Consider the following 22,463-nt stretch of genomic DNA (forward strand, 5'->3'; position numbering starts at 1 on the left):
CTACACCAGTGAATGAAAAAGACTAAAACTGCATGTACACCAGGGGTGTCCAATCTTATCCACAAAGGGCCAGTGTGGGTGCACGTTTTCTTTCCACTCAAGCAGGAGCCACACCTGATTCCACCTGTTTAATCAGTTGATCTTGGCTTTCAGTAGACTCAGTTGTGGCTTCTGCTTGGTTGTTATGAAAACCTGCACCCACACCGGCCCTTTGTGGATAAGATTGGACACCCCTGGTACACGCAGTTTCATGGTATTAATCTGTAAAATAAGTGAATAAAACAAAAGAGGAGATTGTAAGTTTCTCTAATGACCCCAGAAAGGAAAAAAATTACTGTAGAGTAGAGTAGAGTGTCTATAGAGAAGAGGTAGAGAAGGAGCTTGTAGACCATGTCAGATATTTGTCTGACTGGGTCAGCTGTCTTAATCCAAAGAAATGCCATGACCTAGATTTTATAAATTGGCAAGAAAAATTATTTTCAGGCTTTTACATGAAAATGGAGTCAGTTTGTCAGAAGGCTCAATTTACCTACTGAATAGTGCAGCGACATTTGTGAACAAGTAGGCTCTCTAAAGTGAAAGTCGTTTTTCCCCTTTTTTTTCTTCTTTTTTTCCTTCACGGTAGTTGGAGGCAATACTGCCAGTCTTGCAGTGTAATTTAATCAAAATATTTTGAAACATCTTTTTTAATCCATGAGCTGTTTGTTAGTGTGAATTCTTTCGTCTTAAGTAACCACTTTATCCTGATCAGGTTCTTTGTGAGTTTTTATGTTCATTTGGTAAATTAAATTAAATTAAACTTTCATTGCTCCATCTGTCTAATCAGTGCATGCTTGTCCTCTGCAGCTGTGTTTATGTTTGGATAGCATTCAAACACATGACTTACGTGCACTAGATCATCATTTATTCAAATAAACCCTTCTCCTTGTTCAGTGGCAAGGATACTTTTGGAAGCCCAAGGAGTCAGCTCTTGTTGGTGAACTAAGCCAAATGATCTGACTCACTGAAAAGAGACAGAATTCCCATCACTCAACCTGGGGCAAGTTGGGCTTTTTTTTTTTTTTTTTTTTTTTTTTGAGGAATCACATTTTCAAGGCCTTTGGTTATGCATGCATTCTAATAATTTCACTCGATAGGAAGTATTCTTGAATAAGCATATCTCTATTTTTTTTCTCTTTACTTTTATCTCATTTGTCCTTGCCTAGGAGACAACTGTCTCATTTTACCCAACTCTCCCCTACAGCTGAGTGCAGAGGTTTGCATCTTTCTTTTTTTTTTGCATAAAAAAAAAAAAAAAAAAAAAAAAAAAAAAAAAAGAGAGAGAGAGAGAGAGAGAGAGAAAAATCGACCACTATTTTACTGTTTATTTACCAGGACCTCTCGGTCTCCAGACCAAATTTAATCATGGCAGTGTATGAAAAAGGTGGTGGAGTTAAAACAGATTTGTCAAAGAGAGAACACAAAGGCAATTCAGAGGATATGAAAAAGGTTTGAGACCGTTATAAAAGTTCTTAAACAATATGTATGCTCACCAGCAGCAGCACAATGCATAAAATCATGCAGATACAGGTGGAGTTTCAGGTAACAGTCGAAGATTGGAAAAATGTCACCTAGTCTTTTTTTTTTTCCCCCATCTAGTATTTCATATATTCAGCTCTCTGGTTTCGGTGAACCTGCGCCCACTGTAGCCTCAGATACCTGTTCTTGGCTGACAGGAGTCTGATTCCAACGTGGTCCACCTCAAAACCACCTCAAGGTTTGATATGATGTGTGTTTTGAGGTGCCTTTCTGCTCACCATGGTTGTAGAGAGTGGTTATTTGAGCTCCCATAGCCTTCCTGTCACCTCGAACCAGTCTGACCATTCTCCTCTGACCTCTCTCAACGACAAGGCATTTCCGCCTGCAGATCTGCCACTCACTGGATTTTTGTTTTTTGCACCATTCTGTGTAAACTCTAGAGACTGTTGTGTGTGAAAATCTCAGGGGTTCAGCAGTTTCTAAAGTATTAAAACCAGTCTAACTGGCATCAAAGTCCAAGTCACTGATATCACATTTTCCCACATTCTGATGTTTGATGTGAAGCCCTTGACCTGTATCTGCATGACTTTATGTACTGCACTGCTGCTACATGATCGGCTGATTGGATAACTGCACGAATGAGCAGGTGTACAGGTGTTCCTAATAAAGAAGCTAGTGAGTGCGTTTCACATTCATTAAGTAAATGGGCACTTTTTTGTTGGTTTGAATTACATTTCTCCATGTTCCTAATTTTGTTCTAAAGGCATGCAAACTTTAGCACTCCACTATAAATCAACTTCAGGAAATTAATAAGGATCAATTTGACAAGAGCTCTGTTAACATACTTTATTTTCTGCATTCAGAGTCAATGTTCATGGTCATACATATACACACATCAAAGGATTGAAAAAAAAAAAATACTTGCATCTGCAGTAAAGAGTTTGCATGCATGTGCTTGAAGTGGTTAAGGGTAGGACTGGATCTCTTAGTGGCGCACACCTACAGTAATACATTCAGGATGAAGCAAACACATGCATTACATTTCAAAATTTAGGGTCACAAAACTATAAAATCTCACTAAGCATAACGACATCATGACCGTGAGGGACAAAGAGCTACTGCAGCTGAATACTCCTCATACAACCTCCTGTGCAAAAGAAGCAGTGACCATAAACAGCATTTTGCTGAACTAAAAATAATTAGTGAACTGAACAGGTGTCACAGTGAAACTTAAAGAAAAAAAAGCATGGTTAAAATTGACCAACATGTGAACCTGTTTTGGTGTAATAATGTCACTTAACATGTGTAATGTGGATTTCTGTGAATTTACAACAACCACAACCAAAATGTAAGGCACTGTAGCATCCACAAAACTATCACATGTTATGATAAATAATAAAAGAAAGAAAAAAAAGAACACATGACCTACTTTTTATCTGATTAAGATCTCCTTGTGAGTGAAGACTGTAAAGCTTACTGCTAAAGAATTTGCCCAGATAAGTGGTTACTATTTTAAATAGTTTGAAACAGCCAACCACTATCCTAATTGCTATAATGGAAATCGTGACTTGAGAACTTAGTTCAGTGTAAAACAGCAACTTTAATAAAATTCCCTTCTATCTAACGTCTATATAGAGTTACACACTGACCACCCGAGTTTACTCTGCTCTGAATGTGCTACATATACTGTCAAAAATCTTGAACCTGTACAAAATATTCTGCTAAAATGTGCATCATCATTGGGTTGTATATAAATTATATTAATAAACAAGTCTGGTAGTTTAATACTTTATGTACCAAATATATATATTAAAAAAAAACAGGTCAAGTGGACAGCGTAATTAGTTTGTGCTTTCCTGTGAATAGTCTTAAGAGTCTCTTCCTTATTCCACTACAGGAAGATGAAGTGCGTCCGCAGCAGGCAGCAGGCGTCTGAGAAACACAAGTCCTCACACACTCAGTTCTCAGCTCTTGTAGCTCTCAGCCAATTCTTGCTTAGTCCTTTAATATTCCTGGTTCTCTCATCTGAGACTTAGTGCCTGCACCACCTCCAAGCTCAGACCACTCTTCAGCGTCCTCCGCACTGCAACAGCACACAATTCAGCATTAACATAGAGAAAGAGCTGATTGGTCAGAAGAGAAGGTGATGATTAATTTTCTATAACAGCAGACTTGAAAATAGTACTGGCAGTAATGCCAATTAAAAATTAAGTTTAACAAAAAAAATTCCATACTTAAACACTTAACAGTCTGGCTGGTTGAGGTAGAACTAAAATTAAAAATTGTTCTTAATGTTTTATTAAATTCAGAGAACTCAATTCTCCTGTTATTTATGACATATGTACACTACACACTGCAAAACTACACCAATCTATGTTTCTGCATGTACATCACGCCTGCTCTAGGCCTTCCTCTTTTGTGTCTTCCATTTGGGCAGTTTGTGCAATGTTGTCCTCTTCTCCTCAGATGATCTCCACGGGCCATGGGCCATCTCCATGGCCTTCTCATGATGACAGTGTCCATGCTCTCTTAATTGCACTGGGCGAGTAGTTGCTGGTTGGAGATGGTGTTGGGCCAGAAGATTCGCAGGATTCTTCTGAGATGCCTTCTGAGGTCACTTTCTGTCATTCTCCAGCATTCTGAGCCATAGAGCAGTGTGGAGAGAACACAGCTCTGGTACAGTCTCAGCTTGGTGTTGATAGTATACCAGGATGACCTCCACACATTGTCCAGCATTCTAAAGGTACTAGAGCAAGGCCTAAAAACACCTTGTGTTGAACAGTGGAGGAAGAATTCAAAAGCCCTGAAGCATACCTGGGGGACCATTCTGAAGCTGGCCCAGAACAGAAAGTAATGGAAGTCCTTTGTTGCTGCCCTACATGCCATTAGGCATAAAGAGCAGTGGATGAATGAAAACGGTTTGCTCTAAATGCGCTGACAAATTTGATCCTATTTATCAGGTAAAATTTGTCAGTATTTATATAAACCTCGTTATCTTTCTAAATTGAAAAAGACCAACATCTGAATGGATCACAGCATGTAGACTACGTTTAGTGTTGATAAGCTGCTATTTCCAGTGTGCCTTTTTTTTTTTTTAACCACAACTGATAGAATGACCCAAATAGTTCTCTTTTATTACTGTTCCAGCCTACTTCTTTGCCATCACGTGATTTACCAAAGCACAAAAGAATGGAGAGGAAAAACTGTGCCTGAACCAGGATGCAGCACAGAAAGCTTTAAAATCCTCTGAAAACAGAACAGGAACTAGTCATATTACAGGCTGATTGGGACAGAGATAAATCAATGGAAAAAAAGAAAAAAAACCTTTAAAAACCTTTTTTTTTCCCATCTTTCACACCAAGTCAAAGCCCAACAGCCATTGAAGCCAAATGACCCTTGTTAAAGAGATGCCAACAAGAAAATAAATCGCTTTGTCTTTAAGTGCAGTGCACTTTTTCACTGAAGGTGTAAAAGACCCATGAGGCAAACTATGTAGCTTTCACCCTAATAGTCCTGAGGTTATAAGCCTGGTTTTGGTCCAATTATTACTTTGGCCTATGGACCTTGGAAATTAAACAAAAGACCGATGAAGTTATTAGTCTATGGGAATAAAGTGTTCAATTAAACAAGTTTTATATATGTATAAAACACTGTTTGAAAAAATTATAACTTAAGAATGCATCAATACTTTTTTTGGGGGGACTGAGAACATGTACTTGTCAATAACGATACTGATACTAAAATTAGTTACCTACTTAGTATTAAGCAATCAGGGACATCAGTGGAACATATTATATAGCACTGTATGTTTCCAAATGAAAAGTGCACATGTGCATGTCCATGCTACTAGGCTCATTTTTTATAATGTTAGCTAATTTTAAAATGAAGAGCATTAGCTAGCTACATTAGTTATTGAGTAGGGTTGCAGTGGAAGAGTTTTGTTTCACTTCAGACAAGCTCTTCTGTATGGCTGTAAGTAAAGTATGTTTCAACGTCCATCAGAAAACCCTTGTTGCCCGGGACCGATCAGTAGCTGATCATCAAGAACAATATACTGGATAAGAGTTGTTATTTTCACGCACCTAGGGTTGCCTGTAGACCTGTTTTCTCACCTAGCTAGTGTTGATTGCATCATTAATCATTAAAAATGCCCAGATTGATGTCGTTTCGTGTCGTCTGTTCATTAGCGTGGCAACCTACACTAGGCATGTGTCACATAATATCATCGGAGTAAATGAGCATGGTATCAGACTTGTACCTGATACCAGTATCTGTACTGATACATCCCTAATAACTGTTTATGCTTCATCTTAAAGCACTTTTCCCAACATAATCTCCCTTGTATTGAGAAAAACCCATTTACTAGAAACTTATATTGGTTAAGGAAAAACCACAAAACATTCAGAAAATGTCTTTTTACTGCAGTGCTTCAATATTGGACTACATAAAAAAAAAATCTCTGGTAAGACTTTTACTTGTGTGTCTCATACAAACACTTCTACTGTTAGTGTGTTATGGCTGTAGTTTAGAATTTTTCTTATATAGTCACATATGTTTATGTTTACTGACAGAATTCAAGAACTGCACTTTTCTCAGTACAGAGAAACATTTGCACATTTGCTTCAAGTTCCCTTCAAATGTAAGCACTTGCACATTACTCACGTGATTTCCTGTTCAGCCGCGATCGCTTCCTTGTTTTAGGACTAGACTGCCTCTCTGAAGGATTCTGAGTAACAGACTTAACCAGACGATCCATGATCTCATCTGTTGCATCATCCTGTGAACTCGCGCTGTCCTCTTTACCTGTAGACATCGGTGATGGAACAACGCCTCCAAAACCTGTGCAGCACCATTTTGAAAATTATTAGTCAAATCAGTAACAGTGAAGGCACATCCAGGACGAATCATAATGCTAAATTAAGTCCATCAAACACAAAATTAAAACAGTGAGAGAACATCTTGGCAAATTATTATCCATATGCAGCTGTTAGAAGAGCGACTTCATGGTTAGTTCACAACACATCAGAGATCAACACTGCAAGAAATAGTAAAATGAATATCGCCATCTCAGAAATGCTTCATCATTTCACACGCATTATTCATGCAATCAGCGTTATACCTTCATCACTTAATTCCTGCATTTCCAAGCTCTCTACTGGTTCGTCTGGAAGACCAAATAGTCCAGTTTTAACACACTTTAAGCTAACTTGGCTGAGTTTTGTCCAGTGTGTGGCACTACTTCTTACTTGAACAGCTTTAAAAATCAATTCTTTGTATATACAAAGAATGTCTTATGAGTTCACACCAGCAGCATGCGCTATGCCCTCTACCTTCATCACTAGAGTCCTGAATCGAAGAAGTGGGAATATCAGAGCCAGCAGTCACCAGCTCTGTTAGAATAAACATGCTCCAGTTAAAACCCAAAACCTCTGAGAGCAAGTTATAAGAATTATATCTTTAATTCTGTACTCTACTGATTTATTATGTAAAATCAAATCTGATCATTATCACTGTCATCTAGTTTGAATCTTATTATATCTAAAGAACTAAAAGTACAATGTGATGTTCTCTTACTTCGTACAGCGCGGGATCTGCGCAGTTTGCCGCGGTCTTCGTTGGCAATTAGAAGGTTCTTCATGTTCTCGTGTTCCTCTTGGGCTGGCTCGGTTTCTGTTGCCATGGAGACTGGGGAAGGACTCTCCTGGGTAATGGATGGGACAGCTCCAGAGAATTTCTCCGTCTGAGAGAGCATGAGCACCGCGAGTTAGTTAGAGAGCAGGAGTTTATGGACTATTTTGGCCTAAGAACAGTTTGGAAGCATTATATTGTAATATTATAATGAGTCTAACATTAAAGAGCATCAGCAGAAACTCCATTTCCAAATGTTCTGGGTCTAAATGTGTAACCACTAGGCCTAGTAAAACCTCAGAGATCTGCCTGTACATACATTGCTACTCTCGTTTCTAATTAGGTTTAACAGAATGGACCTCTCGAACTCATTAAGTGAATCTAGTCATGTTGCTAATGCTAATCTAATGTTCCAATGTTCTGAGATTATTGCAGGTAAAATTTAACATCATTCATATTCTCTAACTATAGACATAGTAAGATATGCATATTATTTTTATTCCCTTAGTGTACATAAAATTAGACTATTTATACAGACAAGCTACAAAACAAGGGGGACGAAGAACAAAGTGGGTGGGCCTAGGCCTACTCAGGCCCATTTCTGCCACCAAGCCTGCAAGCTGAATTTTGAAGCTGAAGTGTTGTGCTGAATGCAATGACCAAAAGTAACTGGATGGCGATTCTGGTGAGTGTTTCTAACCTCAGTGATGAGCTTGCCGCGGGTCTTGGTGCGCTCACGGTGGGCTGCACGCTTGCGTTTGTGGGTGAGGACCCTCTCTCTTGTGGTGCGGTACTCCAGAGAGAACTCGCTAATGATCTTACAGAAGTGAGTTATTTTAATATCCCGGACTGAATAGGAAGGCTGACCCAGGTACAAGAGGAACGAGTGAAACCTAGAGGAAAAAGAGAGAGAGTGGATGAGTGGAAGAGTTCAATGATGTGAGCTGGAGAGTACTGAATCTGGGGGGGGGGGGGGGGGGGGGGGGGGGGGCAGCATTCCAAAACAGTTCCTTGTCATCACTACACAGCAACTTTGGGCTACGTTAGAGATATTCTGAATGCTATGTAAGGAATAAAACATGATGATAAATAGAGGAAACTTTCAGTGTATACATGTAATGAGGAAGTTAAACCTCAGACAGTGTGCTGTTACCTGTTGATGATGCGTCTGTGCACCACTTTAAGAATAATGATCCTCTCTGTGCAGTCTTTGAGGAACTCCGTCATTTTGCTCTTCAGCTGGGGTTTGGCCTCGTGCTTGGCCATTATCTTCAGGTTGTCCCAGGATGTCTTACACTTCCTCTCAAGCTGAACCAGGTTGTCAGACAGCTGCTCGAAGTCCACCTAGAAGAAAATAAGAACCAAAATATAATGCGTGAAACCTAAACAAAAGTCAAGGACCCAGGCATGAGTCATGAAATAGATTTTTCCATGTAGGGACTGTTTTTTTTTTTTTTTTTTTTTAAAAGGTTTAAAACTGTTGAACACATTTGCTCCACAACACAGGACAGACTATTAGAAAATAAATATCCACTAGATATATCAAACAATATTTTACATCATATATTGGCTTCTCGCTGAAAAACTTGGTTGCCATACTGAGAGACCTACTTTAGCAGATCGGGTGATGGCAGAGATTTCCGAATAGACGTCTGTTGTGTCTGGGAATTTCTCAACCACAAAGTTACAGCAGTGATGCAGAAGAGACTGTCGATGTACAGTATCCTTCACCTCAGTCACTTTCTCTAGATAATTCAGCTCAAATCCCTTTGCCTGGATAAGAGAGAGGGGATAGGTATGATTTAGGATTGGTTAATACAGGGATAGGTCACCAAAATTGTAATATACAGTCAAATCAAATTATTGGCACCAACAATGAGACACCAGCTTCCTAAGAACAAAATGTTTGGAAGGGTTGGACTACAGAAGTTCTCTACCTTCCTGACAGTAACTCACAAGACCTGATGTTGGAACTACAATTAGACCAAAGACCTGATTGCCTCTGCCAGAAGGTTAAAACTTGGTCAAAAATGGATCTTCGACAAGGACCCAAAACATACATCCAAATCAACAGATTTAGTTGTCTGAATTAAAGACGGCGGTCAACAAGCGCAAAAATATAAAAGAACTTGAAATGTTCTGATGGAGGAGTGTCAAAGATCCCTCTACAAATGTCTCCATCTTTATTAGACAGGAAGGGGAGGTTTCACCAAATATTAATTGTGGGGGTGCTGAAAATTTAAAACCAGTAATTTACAGAAAGAGCTGCACTACTTAAAGAAAATATTACATTAAAATAACACTATACACCATCTCTGGCTGTTAAGGCTCAAAATCACCCATTGCATATAATTTTTTAGCCCATTTTCATGAAGTGAAAGGTGCCCATCTTGGAAAAGGTTGGTTATATTTAATGTGCAGAAACTTGCTTGTATTCCTACTGTTTTCACCCATGTTAAAATGGCAACCATTTAGTAGGCATGCTGAAAGGTCAGAGTTGTTAAGCAGTTTCAGCTCTTAAAAGCATGAAACAGAGGGCGACTTCAGTAAGGTCTTTAGCCTTGATGAGAACACTTGTAAGAATGAGGCAGACCCCCATCAGTGCTATCAACTACTAGCAATAATGTAGCATACATATAGCATCAGAAACTACATACATATAGGATCTGATTAAGCCATAGTCCACCTGAGCAGCCAGACATAGCTTGCATGCTATTCAGAGTAAGCGTTGAAAGGGAAGACAATTACAGCAAAGGATTACTGTGACTGGTCACGTGTACAACACTACAGTCTCTGGGGTTTCAGTTCTGCGCACCTGGCCATGATGCATGCATCAGATTTCTCACATGGCTTGTTAGCAGCATCAAAGTAAATGAGACACTCCACTTACGCTGGAGCCGTTGAGAAAATTGCCAATAGCCAACAGTGTTGCTAGGATACGCTTGAAGGTCTGGTTCTTGGCGAGTTGCTCCATACCGTGCTTCAAGTCGAAAAGGGGCTCCGCTATCTCCTATAGAACAGACCAGACATGGGATCAGGGTTTAAGATTTAAATTATTAAAAAGAGGATCATACCAAATGTAAAATACAGCCTGAATAGCAGAAAGCTGTCTTCATTCCTATTAGGAACTAATCTAACTTATATATAAACAAAGTGAAGAATGACTAAAAAAGTAACCTTCTCTAAGCTCTCGTAGTTGAGTTTAAAAGCCCAAAGCTGCAGGCGTGCTGTGAGGCAACTGATGGAGGACAGAGTGAGCAGAAACTGCTCCGCTGTACCCAGAGGCACATCAGGATTGGCCAGCTGAGCCTCCTGGATCCTCTGTTTCTCCTCCTCTGTAGGTATCATGGTCAGGATTTTCTAAAGAGAGTGTGTGTAGGATAGAAAACAAAAAATGAGACCAAGAACAAGGGCAGACTGCTTAAACTGCTGACTGAGTGCTGTGGCAATTATAATCTGAGAAAAAGTGCAGGACTACTGCCCTCTTGTGGATAGAATTAGTGGTGCAGTACCTCAATACCCTCTTTGTTGATGGCAAATTCATCGAAGCTGAGTATAGCAGATTTAATGACATGTACAGCAGGTAAAACGGTCATGCCAATGTTGATGGCATTGCTTCTCTTTGGATCGAGAACAAGAATTTCAGGCTTCTTTACTTCAGGGCCCTTCTGCAAAATCAAGAAAGTAAATGTTTAAAAATGTGAAACGGGTCCCTGATCCATGATAAGGGCTACTAGAGTATTGTTCGTTTTCAACTACGTACATTAGTTATGGACCCAGTTTCCCAAAAAGAACAGATCTACGACCTCACCCATTTATGGGGTAACAATCCAAAATAAATCTGTTTTTATTCATTCCATTAAATTCCTACCAAATAATATTTCAAAGATGTTCGTTACCTTTGCCACAGGAAGGTCCTTTGCCTTTGACTCAAACAAATGTTCCAGCTTGTTGGTATCTATTGTGACCTTATCCAGAGAAGCCCAGACGGTTCCCCTACCAAACTTGCACTTTCTCGGGCTCTCCGACTGCTTGAGCTCCTTCCAGAACAGCTTGACAGTCTTCCGCTTCTTGACAAACGCTGGGTCTATGTTCTGAGTTGGAGAAAGGCAAGACATTCCCGGCGGAGGTGGTGGAGGAGGGGGTCCACTCTGACATCCAGGAACTGGAGGAGGAGGTGGAGGAGGGGGAGCTGATCCTCCAATCCCAGGAGGTGGAGGTGGAGGAGGTGGTGGAGGGAGAGATCCCAATCCTGGAGGTGGAGGAGGTGGTGGAGGAACACCATTAGTCATGCCGGTGTCAAAAGTATCCACGTCCAAGACGTCAATATCCTCCTCTTCCAACAGGTCAGAAAAGTCCAAGTCTTTAATGCGCAGTTCTTTGGAGCTGGGTTGCAAATGTTCCCATGCATCCTTGCTGTTCCTGGTCAGCGGCGTCATCATCGTTTTCTCAAGAGTCCGAGAGTGGGTCTCTGCATCGATGCTGTACTGTGGGCGCAACCGTCTCGTCTGCTCCTCCGCCAGCCTTGTGCGAGCAGCATGGGCACTACCCTCAAGCCCCTCCAGCTCTGCCCGCCTGGAGGTATCCTCACTGGGCTGGGAAGAGCGAGATCGCAGACTGGAGAGACGACCAGCCAGGCTGGAGATACCAAGATCTTCCAGACTGCTGTCCTCCACACTGGGGCTCTTCAGTGGCCCAGAGCTGCTGGAGGTGGAAGACTTTGAGTAAAGCATGTCCAACATGAACTTCCTGTCTTTGGAAAGGGTGCTGTGCTGATGCACACTGCCCCCTGCTGGCGGGAGGTGAGAAGAGATAAGTCAGCTGTGCAGGAAACTTGATTACACTTCATTAAAACATTACATGAGACAACACAAAATCTTATTTAAAATTTCTCAGATCAGCAATGATTCAGGTTTGGATCCTGGTAAGAAGCTTGTTCTGCATGTTCTGCAGTTTATGTATGTGGGAAAATTCAGCTTATTAGTCACACTGGATTTAAAATGAAAAATTTTCATGTGATGCAGTCTAATCTTAAATATCAGACTAGCTGCTATGTATTTCAAAATTATCACATCACAACTAAACAAGAAACTAGATAAGCCTAGATCAGGTGAATGGGCACTGACTCCAAGAGTTTGGAAGTGTTGTAAAATGGTACAAAATCCAAGTTATCCATGTTCTATTTAATGAAATGTCTGATGGGATGAACTGTGAATTTAATAGGCGAATTGTAGATCAGTAGATTTGTGAATTTAATATTCAATCCAGACCAATCAAATTCTAAAATGTCTGGTTCAAATAGGTTTATGCAAACAGATAAACCACATTCATTATCCTATAGACTCATGATGTACCAAAACCCATTGCTTGACAAAAGAGCACAAACACAAACACAGGCACAAATCAGCCTACCTTTAGAAGCATCAACACAAGTGCAAAGCTCCATTTTGTTACACGCTACCATATTAACACCTCACTGAGAAGTCTAACTTCATTCCCCTCTCCAGCTGCCTGGCTAACGAAGCCAGAACGGAAACCGGAAAAGAAGATCCCAATCTTTGTCCCCACCTTCAAACAGTTTACACGTCTCTCAGGGTAATGTTTGCCCCCTGGAGGTTACTTTGTTAGTGGTGGGCTTGGATTGGAGCCCACCAGACAGAGATATGGAATCAGTCTGTGGTTTTTAAAGTTTTGGGAATGATTAAAAGCTCAACCAGAAGAGGAAGGGGAGGACAGTGAGACTCCCCGCTATAAAGTCAATATAAGAATGACTATCTCAGGAATTAGTAAACGACATGGACAAAATTCTGTCCCCATCCTTAACACATTCCAATAAAGCACTGCCAATAAAAGCAGTGAAAATTAAAACAAAAAGATAATTCTTTATAAAAACTCCTCCAACTCTATGTGGTGTGTATGTATTATATATATATATATATATATATATATATATATATATATATATATATATATATATATATATATATATATAATATAAAAACTACAGCCCAGAGTGGCACATCATGCCCAGGATGTACATGCCAGTGTTATGTGATAACTGAAACACACAAACAAAACACTGTGCACATCTGGGTGTTTTTAGACAATACCAATATGTTTTTGATTAAAAGTCAAGGATAAAGTAAAGTTAACTTCTGTGTGGACTTTATTCTTGGATAGTTACTAAACGAGCTTTCCAAGCACACAGTGGTATTGGGAGTGAGAAATGGAAATGCCCAATATTGTCAAATCAGCGTGAGCAAAATGATCAGCAATGGACCAATAATTCAACATTCGAACTCACAAGAAAATCCACACACTAAGAGTAACCCAAGCTCAGGATCGAAACTGAGACCCTGGAGCTTACTTCACTTGTTGATTTAAGAGAAAAAAAGAAATATGACCAGGACGCTGAGGAACACACTTAAGGCTATGGTCTGCCCACTTACAGATCAGTTAGCCGGGCTGATACTGTCGTCGCTAAAGAAATTTGTAACAGTTTAGTAGTCGATCTCCAAATATAAAATCTTATACAAAGTATCAGTATGCTAATCAAGCTGGATCTAGTGCCAATTGTACTTTTTATAAATTACAAGATAAATATTGCATCTGGATATCCCCATAATTGCTGAAACAGTGCATGCCTAGTGAGAGGAAATGGTGACATAGGGACCCTTTTTGTAAGTGAGCTATTTCATACAGCACAATATTGTTTTTAAAATAATAAAGCAAGTCATTTTCTTTCTCAAGTAATCAAAGATGCATTATTACTGTTACCATAGTGCTAATGGTCTTATCATCAGTCCTGTGGAAAACCCATAAAGACTCTCCCTACTCCAGTTGCAGGAATATTTGTAATTTTGTCCCCATACGTGAGATAATCTTGGAACACTGTGGCATAACCGCTGTTTCCATTCATGCAGAGCATTCTAGAGAAGACTTGCATAGCACAGACAGGGAAATTAGATAAGGGAGGGGAGAGAGAGAGAGAGATGGAATCGCTTGCCTGGTTCATTATTATGGGCTGTTTGTGGTTCTCCCGGCTGCTCCAGGGTGCTCAGGGAGATGCTACTATTGCTGGAGTTTCCCTCTGGAGTCTGGGGCTCTTGAACGTTCCTCTGATCTGTCCCTAACACACACACACACGCACACACACACACAGTGTGAGTACTTCCTTTAGCACACAATATACAGTAGTAAGTACACAAAATAGGCCTTTAAAATACATATATAGCTAGTGAAAAAATTTATTTACTGTGAAAAAGATAGATGTAGAGACCACACATGAACTGAAATAGACTAATTTACCAAGCTACATAACTGAGGGAAGCAAGTGTTCTGGCCAACAGGCATTATTTTATTCACACCACCTCAAAACCCTTTCTAGTCTTTTCAAACGCTCTTACTGCAGCCAAACATCTTTCACATCCCTGAGTGTGTGTGTGTGTGTGTGTGTGTGTGTGTGTGTGTGTGTGTGTGTGTGTGTATGCACGCGCGTTTGTAAGATGTTTGGGCCCCCAAATTCTTTATTTCGGTCTTTGGCCAGAACAGAAAGCCTGTCTTTAGAAACTGGCGATCATAGTGATGTCAAGCTGAATGTGCCTCCCATGGGAAACTGAAGTCTTTTCTTAAAATAAATAAATAAATAAATAAATGGGCCCCATATCAAATGCGCTCCATAGACCCTTCTCTCCAATCTGAAATAAGCTCTGTCCCAACAACTGCAGGGTTTGAAAGACAAGGCACACTATGGTACACCAGACAGTTTGTTCAGCCAACAAGAGAACAAGAATGATGTATTGCTCTACTGCTCTACATGCTCAGCATTTATTCAAGGTCAAGCAGTTGGTCCTTATTAACTCAAATGTAAGAAGCTTCGTCTTTATGTGCGTACTGAATGATGGTGCTTAACTATGCATAATTAAACTTAACTGTATTCCAAGGCTCACAAAGATGATCCTATGAATTAAGTAATTGAAACCAAATTCTGGCGATACGTACCATCAATTCTGTAACAGGCAGTACTACATATTACAGCAGTCTCAATCATCATGAAATCGTTTATCACACAAACAACAGAATCGTCCTCTCTTCACGCTGCCTTCCTTTCCACTTCATAGACTGAAGTAGTAAGTTTTCCAGTCAACTCTGTGCTTTTATATGTAATGACGATGTTCACTGTTGGACTCTGATTATACAAACACCAGTCTCACAGTCTGCCTTCAGCCAATCACAGTGAAGCTCCTGCTGACTTGGCCAGCGACTCAGCTATGAATCCTCACTCAGAGATTCTAGGAAGCTTCCTAAACTTTTGATGACATGCACACTAGTAAGTACTTTGTATTTATAATAATTCTAGTCTATAAGACAGCCAAGTGGAAGCAGTTTAAAGGAACATGTCAGTGTTTTTAGTCTATCTATTAATAAAGTGTAAGTGTTTTTTTTTTTAATTTGTAGCATTTCCCTGGGCTAAGTAAAGACAGGAAAACCTGTTCACTTACTAATAAAATTGGAAGTTGTTAAATTTTGTTGAAACTATAATGTGAATTTAGACCAGCCATAACTATTGAACAATAAAATGTCTTAGAATGAGACAGACTTGAGAGAAAGTCCAAACCTATGGACCAAAGCTATGTATTTTCATCCAACAAGCTATGTATTTTCATCCACTGGAGCAATACAGTTAAAAAATAATAAATAAATAAATTTAAAAATCACAATTACATTTGCCTGCCTCTAAATAGTTTGATTTTCAGCATCATCAGCTCATGCTCACGATGATAAAGACTAGCAGGCATGAACATTAGCAGATTTATCTCTGCCTCCTCTAATGTGAGTGCCAGTGGTGGTGAGGGAGGTGAACTGTCCTCAAGACAACTAAATGAAGATGGGAAAATGCTCAGAAATGTGTATCCTTGCAGAAGAAAAATGCACCAGAATTTACTTTGTCTTTAACATTATACCACCAAGCCCAGTGTGTGTGTAATATATATATATATATAAAAACACACAGTTGAGGTCAAAAGTTTACATCCCCCTTTCAGAATCTGCAAAATGTTAATTATTTTACCAAAATAAGAGGGATCACACAAAATGCATGTTATTGTTTATTTAGTGCTGACCTGAATAAGATATTTCACATAAAAGATGTTTACATATAGTCCACAAGAGAAAATAATAGTTGAATTTATAAAAATGACCCCGTTCAAAAGTTTACATCCACTTGATTCTTAATTCTGTGTTACCTGAATGATCCACAGCTGTGTTTTTTTGTTTAGTGATTAGTTTAAGAGCCGGGGGGTGAAAACTTTTGAACAGAATGGAGATGTGTACATTTTTCTTATTTTGAGAAAAATTATTATTCTTTTCTTATTTTTTCATTTATTACTGCCCTTCAGAGGCTACAGAAGATAGTTACCCAGAAGACAAAAGTTAAATTTACCCTTATCTTCAAATTCAAAAAGTTTTCACCCCCCGGTTCTTAATGCATGTTTTTTCCTTCTGGAGCATCAGTGAGCATTTGAACCTTCTGTAATAGTTGCATATGAGTCCCTCAGTTGTCCTCAGTGTGAAAAGATGGATCTCAAAAATCATACAGACATTGTTGGAAAGGGTTCAAATACACAAAAAATGCTGGAAAACCAAAGAATTTGTGGGACCTGAAGGATTTTTCTGAAGAACAGCAGGCAGTTTAACTGTTCAGGACAAACAAGAGACTCATGAACAACTATCACTAAACAAAAAAACACAGCTGTGGATCATTCAGGTAACAACACAGTATTAAGAATCAAGCAGATGTAAACTTTTGAACGGGGTCATTTTTATAAATTCAACTATTATTTTCTCTTGTGGACTTGTGTAAACATCTTTTATGTGAAATATCTTTTTCAGGTCAGCACTAAATAAACAATAACATGTATTTGTATGATCCCTCTGATTTTGGTAAAATAATTAACATTTTGCAGATTCAGAAAGGGGGATGTAAACCTTTGACCTCAACTGTGTGTGTATATATATATATATATATATATATATATATTTTACACACACATACACATACATACACACACAAACTTTCTGGTACTGTTACTACAACACAAGCACTAAACAACAACGAAAAAAAAGATCAGAAGCAAGTATACATGGTAATAGCAGTATTTATGTCAGATAGAATTTCCCAGATAGGAGCAAAGCCTGCACTAGACAGTGTAGATTAGCTTGTGGGAGGGTAACAGAAAAGAATAAAAGAACTGGTGGTCGATGTCACCTTCTGAGGTTGGCTGCACTTCTCGTGGAGAGCAAGAGTAGATGTCTGGGTCAGGAGACACACTGTCGATCAGAGACGCAACATCATTACTATTCCTCTTCTGCCACTCCCTCGCCTCCAGTCGGCGTAAAAACTGGTCTCTACAAATATACAGATGGTAAAGACAAAATACAATGTTACAAAGCCAAAATGGAGGACTTGGTAAAAAGAAGGCCTAGTAATGAAGAGCAGACATGAGAAAGTAGAATTTTTAACTAAACGATTATAACAGTAGAGAAAAGCACAGTAACGTTTGTGCATGAAGAAACAATGCTAGTTAAACTAAGCTGGACTGGCTTAGAAACAAAATGGAAAGCATATCCTTCATTTCAGACTGCTATTAAAAGACTGCTGGATATTTTTTTCCACTCTGAGTAACCACAAAATAGCTACTGTAGTCTCCCAGATCTGCTGAGAATACATATTATACATAAAGAATAACTCATTTATATACACATTTAAAATGAAAAATGCAGTAAATCTTGGTTAAAAAAAAAAAACATTCAGATAATCAGTCCATAATGTGGCAGGTAATAAGTACATGCAATCAGTGTAAGAATTAGTCAAAAACCCCAGAAATATCATTCCATTTGATTTAACAGAGCAATAAATTTATTAAAAGTAAGAATGATAGATACTGACATCAACACAACCAACCACAGACACACACTCACACAAACAGCCACTGTCCGACGCAACAGCCATACAAGTCCCAGCCACCTGATTTGCAAAAACACCCACACCCGATCAAGCACCCGCCCTTAAACACTGATTCAGGACCAGGCACCTCACCCCAAACCTGGCCTGAGATCAGCATAATGAGCAGTTTCCATCACCATCATCACCACCATCACCACCACGCTGTCAGGTTCGGCCTGTAGTTTACTTACGCATACTTCCTGAGTACGGGCCGGTCCTTACTCACAATATCCTCCACACTGGAGAGAGACATTATAGTTTATGTAAAGGAAGAAACTCAGTGTCTGACAGGCTGATTATCTAGAAGAAGTCTGCACCTAGCTTACTTTTTATTGGATACACTGAACACATCCATACATTCATTTCACAATCCCATATTAAATGTATAACCTAGAGCAGGGGTTGTCAACTTTTGGGCTGTGGTCAAGTTAAAAATACAGGAACCAGTTAACGCATGTAAAAAATTGCAGCTTCTGTAGCAGATGCTCTGCTGTGTCCAATCACTTGCCTTTATGTTAACTGTTTACCTGAACAAAGGGAAGAATTTCAGACTTTGACAGATTTTTCACTTCATTTTTCACTTCAGTTTACATGATTAGTGAGGTTTAACATGGGTTATTGTTTGGAAAAAAAAATCTATTAAAAAAAGTTTAAAGACAACTGGACAGAGTATGTATTTATTCTCTGCTTCAAAACAGGTATCTAATCTGTTCAGACTCTGGGGCTCTAGTCAAAAGTGTTGACATGAAGCGCCACTACAAAACAAAAACACTTCAAATTGATGTCTTATTTATAGTCATACACTAATCATCACTGGTTAAGCATTAAAATGTAACGCTGGTCACCATTCAGTCATGTTTGTTGCTTATCCGGTTGTTTCTGTAAAAAAGAATTTTATGTTGCTGGACCTCAGAAATTTTAGTTGAACACTCCTGTTCTTGAGAGTATAACTAATTTATGACCGCTCCTCCACCTGAACTAATATGAGAAGGAGAAGAGAAGCTGGGTCTTCCTGGTTATCAAGAAATTCCATTCGGTTCATCCTGTGCTGCGTGCTTTCCTCAATCTTTTTTCTTTGTAATGATAAATTATAGATATTTCTTAATTCAGTTTGTTCATAAACATACCAGACAATCTGAATCATTTCGGTACAATTGATTTATCACAACAGTTCTGAAAGGAACTATTCAGCTGAACAGACCGGGGGACTGTTCACACATCCATTCAAGGAAAATCCAAGATCAAGGGAGTGAAGATGAGACAGGATGCAAACCAGAATGTGAGAGTGATCAGACAGTTATTGGAAAAGACGTGCACAGGACGCAAATGAAAGAGTCATCCTTTTGGTAATGGTGAAATATTATTACTGCACATCATCCTGACTAACGAACAGAACTAACACAGCTAACACTCCCCCCAGCTCCCCGAAATGACTCATGGTTTAGACTGGTAGCAACTGAAGGCTGTATTCTTTGGCCGTGCAGCAGCTACTCACCAAACAGAGTCTGCCTCTTGCAGGCTGAGAAAAGAGGGAAAGAAGAGAAAGAGGGAGGGAAGAAGAATGTTGGAAGCCACAGTAGTAAAGAGAAAGATTAGGAACTGAGCCAAACATTATGGATACAGAGGCAGAGAAAGAAACAGACACAGACACTTAGCAGAAACAAGGTGAAAGGAGTCAAGAAAGACTACAGAAGATACACAGATGGTAAGTGTCTGTGGAAAAACAAAAACAGCTACAGAAAAATGAGGATGAAATTACAAATCATCTTAATGAGTCACCATCCTATTTAGCCTGGCTTTCACAATACTATTAGACAATAATATTAATTATTCTGTATAATAAAACAGTTCAGGTCCAGTGAGCCTAAACCATTAGTGAGAGTAAAGTAAACCCCAAAATAATAATTTTAATCGCTATAATCATAATAATACTTCCCTTTTTAGTGATTCCCTGTACAATTAGACACACTAATATCATTATTTTTAACATCAACACAGACTCTGACAAGATATTCAACAATATCCTATGCATTAAAACCTCAATCGAAGCAAATTCCTGTTGAAATATTTACTTCAAATCTTTCATTTCAATCCCTGAGTAATCTTTTTTTTTCTCACTATTGCATTCTCCCTTATTATTCCCATCTCTGAGTGAGAGAAAGAGAGGAATGATACTCACTTAAGCCGTCCTCTTCCCTCAGTGTGGCTCTGCTCTTTCTGTTCTGTCTGGTTCTCCTGAGGAGGCGAGTCTGCGGGAGACACGCTGAGGCTGGATGGGGAAGAAAAAAAAAACGACAAAACACTGAAAAATCTGATCACAGCCAAGGCAACGGAGACAGTCTGAGTCCCACATCTCAAAACACTTCCGTTTCCATAAAGGTCCACAGAGGCTGTACACACACACACACACCCTCATACACACCCACAGACAGACACACACACCCGCCCACAAAAACTTTTCTACAGTCTACAAATGGGCTGTTATCTGTTTATGAAAAACAAGTGAATTTAAAATAGACACATTTGGTTAAAGTAGGTTTAAAATGTAGAACTTATCAATAGCATTTCTCACTAATGGTCCCTAATATTCGAGAAAGAAATACAAGCTGTTTCTGTTGGTCGTTTTTCATAACATACTAGAGCTCAGTAAATAAAAAATAATAGCCCCATCTGGCTACCAGAAACAAATACTTTAGGTTTTTGGGAAACTTAAATGAACTTACAGGAACTTAATCCTGCTGCTACATTAGTTTAATATCTAACTGAAGTTTAATCTTGCAGCTGAGGTGATTTAAATTTACAACACAGTGGAATATATGAGATGGATTATGGAGTTTTTCCTCAAAGGAAAATTTTATGCCAATTTTCACTCAAAAAGTTACAAATGATCTCAGGAGGAACATTGCCCACCATGATGAATTCACCAATTTTAAAAAGTAACCACAGCAACAATCAGAATTAACCTCAGGTCAGTGCTTTAATCAGAGAATACGTTTTCAATATGTGATTTGTTCATTCTTGTATAAAATAAACTGGTGATGCAAAATAAGCTCGAAATAAAACTTGAACCAGCAAAAATGTTACAAGCTCTAAACTATGTTCAGTGTAATCCTTGTTTATTCAAACCGCCATTAAGCTTTTCTTAAATTTGTCTTAGAATAAAGTAGAACCTCTTTTAAGAAAGGAAATACCTATTTCAAAAATCATATCTTCATAATCTTCCTCCCTGTTTGTTTCTATTTCTGAAATCCTCTAGAAAGTTCCTGGATTGTGACTGCGAGCCTCTCTGACTCAACATCCATCAGAAAAGTTGACATCAAAGCTGATTAGAAAAACTTGGTTGATTTTCAGCAAGGAGGAGTGCTGCAAAGGGGGGACGTTCTTCTTTAGAAAACACAATATTAATCCCCTCTTTTCAGGACCAAAACACACACACACACACACACACACACACACACACACACACACACACACACACAGAGAGCGCCAAAGACTCTGATTCAGAATGCAGCCTGTTGGGGGGTGGGGGGTGGGGGGTAACGTTACCCTGCCAGAATCAAGCTGAAAACAGTTTCTGTGATTCAAAGCTACTCAAACTGTCTTTGTGATCTTTTCATCCTGATTTTTTTTTTTTAATTTTGGTTACAATTCCCTGTTTATATTGCGCAATCTGTTTGTCCATGAACATCCTGGGTGCAAATTTGGCAGCAGGCTTATAAATGCTTATAAATTCTACCTTTATTTTAGACACTAAACACCGGACTGTGTTTGAAAACCCTCCCAAACACAGTATAGAAAGAGGAATATTTGCAGTTTGCCATTGATACCTGGATGACAGACTACTTTAGACCAAATCCTGATTGCTCTTGGTTTCTTATACCCCACAATGCAATTGCATCAAACGCTGAAAAATTGTAGTTAATATTGCGACTACGATATCCACGTCTGATCTCAACCAAGTTCATCTGTCGGTGTGAATTGTTATTTGTGCTCAGTCTATTTTGTATTATGGTTCACTCAGTGTCAACATTTATGTATGACTTCACTGAACAACTTCCCAACCCCGGTACTGGAGTACCCCCTGTCCTGCACATTTTACTGTTTTCCTTGATCTAACACACAGGACAGGGGGCTTGGAACTTCTGTACACCTGTATAAGTAAATATTACAAATGTTCTGCAATTCTTAAAATTGACCATTTGTAACTGTTATACAGTACTTAAGAAAGCTATTTGTTTAAGCTAGTATTCAATGCTAAAGCAGGTTTTGTCTGCCTTAAAGCCTTTCTCAGTCATCTCACTGTATCATTTCT

General features: G+C 39.1%; 1 protein-coding gene across 12 annotated transcripts in view; it reads right to left on the reverse strand.

Annotated features, from left to right (window-relative positions):
- Positions 1–2,350: 2,350 nt before the first annotated feature.
- Positions 2,351–22,463, reverse strand: part of fhod1 (formin homology 2 domain containing 1) — a 54,176-nt gene continuing 34,063 nt past the window's right edge. For 4 of the 12 annotated variants that reach the window (XM_053229434.1, XM_053229431.1, XM_053229429.1 and 1 more), the window contains 17 exons: positions 20,331–20,420; positions 19,647–19,670; positions 18,343–18,390; positions 17,414–17,553; positions 14,153–14,275; positions 11,046–11,938; positions 10,659–10,814; positions 10,324–10,506; positions 10,037–10,156; positions 8,758–8,919; positions 8,300–8,490; positions 7,847–8,039; positions 7,093–7,258; positions 6,849–6,908; positions 6,638–6,682; positions 6,181–6,357; positions 2,351–3,601 (listed from right to left, as the gene is read on the reverse strand). In XM_053229434.1, coding sequence (XP_053085409.1) covers positions 3,540–3,601; positions 6,181–6,357; positions 6,638–6,682; positions 6,849–6,908; positions 7,093–7,258; positions 7,847–8,039; positions 8,300–8,490; positions 8,758–8,919; positions 10,037–10,156; positions 10,324–10,506; positions 10,659–10,814; positions 11,046–11,938; positions 14,153–14,275; positions 17,414–17,553; positions 18,343–18,390; positions 19,647–19,670; positions 20,331–20,420 — 2,833 coding nt within the window. In that variant the 3' untranslated portion in view covers positions 2,351–3,539. Of the gene's footprint in view, positions 3,602–6,180; positions 6,358–6,637; positions 6,683–6,764; positions 6,909–7,092; positions 7,259–7,846; positions 8,040–8,299; positions 8,491–8,757; positions 8,920–10,036; positions 10,157–10,323; positions 10,507–10,658; positions 10,815–11,045; positions 11,939–14,152; positions 14,276–17,413; positions 17,554–18,342; positions 18,391–19,646; positions 19,671–20,330; positions 20,421–22,463 lie in introns of those variants that run through there. The other 8 variants (XM_034299557.2, XM_034299561.2, XM_034299559.2 and 5 more) reach the window with 6 other exon arrangements.

Source organism: Pangasianodon hypophthalmus, chromosome 25 (genome assembly GCF_027358585.1).
Source record: "Pangasianodon hypophthalmus isolate fPanHyp1 chromosome 25, fPanHyp1.pri, whole genome shotgun sequence".
Classification (NCBI taxonomy): domain Eukaryota; kingdom Metazoa; phylum Chordata; class Actinopteri; order Siluriformes; family Pangasiidae; genus Pangasianodon; species Pangasianodon hypophthalmus.